We start from the raw sequence: 2,711 nt of genomic DNA, 5'->3' as shown, positions 1-2,711 counted from the left end.
ACAGACCATGGCTAAATATCAGGGTTCTTTATCATTTGAATATTTCTTTGTATGAAGAACATGGAACAATTATGATAAGCAATACTGGTCAATGAAATATGTATTGTTTACTTAAAAACGAGCTGGTATTCTACTTTTAATATTTCTGCCATGATGCAGACTCAGATCACATAAAATGTACTAACTGCTTGAACAGAGCAATTACAGTGTGTACAGCGAAGACTTTCATGCCAAGAATGTACAAACACATCACATGATTCCAAAACTAATATATTATACCACAAGTAAAATACAAAAGACAAGTTTTACTCTTTGTAGCACATAAAGTATAACTTACCTTTTTCAAACTTAATGGATAGCTTCTGTATTACAACCAATATACAATTATATTAATTTTCTTACCAAAACAGAGTCCAATATATGTACAAAAACACTGAAAGAAAAAAGGTTGGTCCTTGGTGTTTACACATATGTGTACATAGAAATAAACATATATACATTCACAGGTGTGACACACCTTGACAAAATACTAATTTAGAAAAAGTCAAAAAAATTTTAAATCCTGCCAGGCCTTTTTCTCTATCTCTGTCTCTGAGGCTTGATAAAGAACCTAGAAAATTATGAAACAAACAAGAAAGGACACAAAAACCACATTTCAAACAGACAAACTGCTTGTCAGTATTTGGGCCTGATTTGACAAACAGGTTTAATCTACTGCCTCAAAAGTCATGCTGTCTAGGTGAAGAATGAAACTCTTCTACTGGAGTCAGCTGGCTGCTGTTCTGAGACCTGGGCTGCTCTTGCACCTGGGTCACTTTATCTGCTCTCCTTGGAGGAGGAAGTTCATTACCTGTCCCCTGATCATTAGGTGACAGGGTACCAGACAATTCATTTGCCATTAGAACCTGCAAAGATTCTGCTCCATCTTCAATATCTGCTTGAATTCCCAGAGCTTTAAGAATGTCACATTTGCACATGGGGCATGTCCCATGAGCTAGAATCCAAGGGTCAATGCAATTCTTGTGGAAAAAATGTTTACAAGTCAGAACACGAACTGTATCATTAGGCTTATAGAGTTCAAAGCAAACTACACAGCTGTCTCCATTTGGAGTTATTACCTCGTCCCCCTCTTTTAACACCTGGACTTGCAGCTGGCCAAATGCTTTCTTGAGATCTCTTGTTAATCGCTGCCATCTCCTGTTCTGAATCCTTGCTACCCAAAATCTTCGAATATAATAAAAGACCAAATAGGCTAAGGTTGCGGTTGTGACAATAACGAAAGAGACAAAGTAGTGATTCATCCAAATGATGCGTTTTCGCCCCACTTCGATCACAGCTGTGACATGAACACCTTTTTGAATTAAGTGGAAAATTTCGGTGCCTTTTAAGTTGCCAATCATCACCACCACGATGTCTTCAAATGCCTGATGAGACATGGGAAAAACCTGATTGCCAGTTCCTGGAAAGTTATAGATGATGACACCGCTGGCTCCTTTCTCAGCTGCCACCTTAATTTTCTGTGTGAATGTACAACCTCCCCGCTCAATAAGTGCAAGCCATGTCTCTGCGCCCTTTGACCGGCTGAAGCGGGTACTGGGGTTACATGCATTTTGGGACTTTCCCTCTGGTGGCACGATAACGCCCGCCACTCTCTTCAAAGTGGAGCTTCTTCCAAACACTCCAGACTCCCCCAGCTCAGACAACATGCGATTCCCGACATGGAAGGATATGTTCATGTAAGCAGTCCACACAGCGCCGGCTCTGCAACAGTTCTGACTAAGAAGCCAGAGAATACTGAACTTCACAAGCCAGGAAGATGCATCATTGTTCCTCCCAGTGCCAACCTTGGGTAGATTCATCTCTTTCTTCGCCTTGTGACTTAAGAACCAAGCCAACCAAAAGAGGTGGCTCCCACATCTGTTGACAGTTCAATATAAAATGATAAAAGGGAAAAAATCTTCTGGGTGAACACAAGTTCCACGGCCCTCCAGCATGTTTTTGTAAGTTCTTAACGATGTCTTATGAGTTTCAGATGTTTCATTAGAGAGACGAAAGAGAAACTTTAGATTGAAAAGAAACATCACATCCCTACTGTATCTCTAAATGCTGCTCACTGTTGGGTGATGCAATTATGACATAAAAGACAACACAGCCAATCACACAAGACCTTACAGCATGCTCTGAATTTATTGCCTTGAATGTTTTAAATGTTGTTAAGGGTGATTTCTATATTGTAATAAGATGAATTCAATTACTGAGCTACATATAATGTTAGGTATCATGTTGCCTTAAAAATGAAATGTAATTTTCATTTATAAATATAAAATTCATACATTATATATTTTTTTAAAGTCTGAAAGCAAATATTAAGAGAGCTGCGTAGTTATTTTTCTTCCCTATGAGTGAAGAAAATATTTTCAACAAAATAGGCTTTTTAAAAACATGATAATTTATACTTTGGCGAGTAGCGACTTGGATCTTAAAAGCCTGCAAGCAGCCATCTAGATGCAATGATGTATCATCCAGCACAAAGAAGAATGAAGAAAACCAAAGATTCATGGAAAGAATTAGTCCTAGCGACTGGTACACCATGCAATCCGCAGCCTATACGACTATGAGACCAGAAGAACTAGATGGTGCTCGACTACCAATGTCAACCACTTGGAGGGGGATCTATGTAGGAGACCCTGGGTAGAGAGGGTGAACAATGT

The 2,711-nt window shown here is 39.1% G+C and overlaps 1 protein-coding gene across 1 annotated transcript; it reads right to left on the bottom strand.

The window, feature by feature from the left end:
• Positions 1-719: 719 nt before the first annotated feature.
• Positions 720-1,859, bottom strand: RNF133 (ring finger protein 133). Its single transcript, XM_007952814.1, has one exon. It carries the CDS (start codon positions 1,857-1,859, stop codon positions 720-722), a length of 1,140 nt encoding a protein of 379 aa, XP_007951005.1.
• Positions 1,860-2,711: the final 852 nt, after the last annotated feature.

This window comes from Orycteropus afer, unplaced genomic scaffold (assembly GCF_000298275.1).
Source record: "Orycteropus afer afer isolate SDZICR_OR568_19922 unplaced genomic scaffold, OryAfe1.0 scaffold00359, whole genome shotgun sequence".
Lineage (NCBI taxonomy): Eukaryota > Metazoa > Chordata > Mammalia > Tubulidentata > Orycteropodidae > Orycteropus > Orycteropus afer.
Note: the sequence above shows the minus strand (reverse complement) of the source record. Positions and strands in the feature narration are given on the sequence as shown.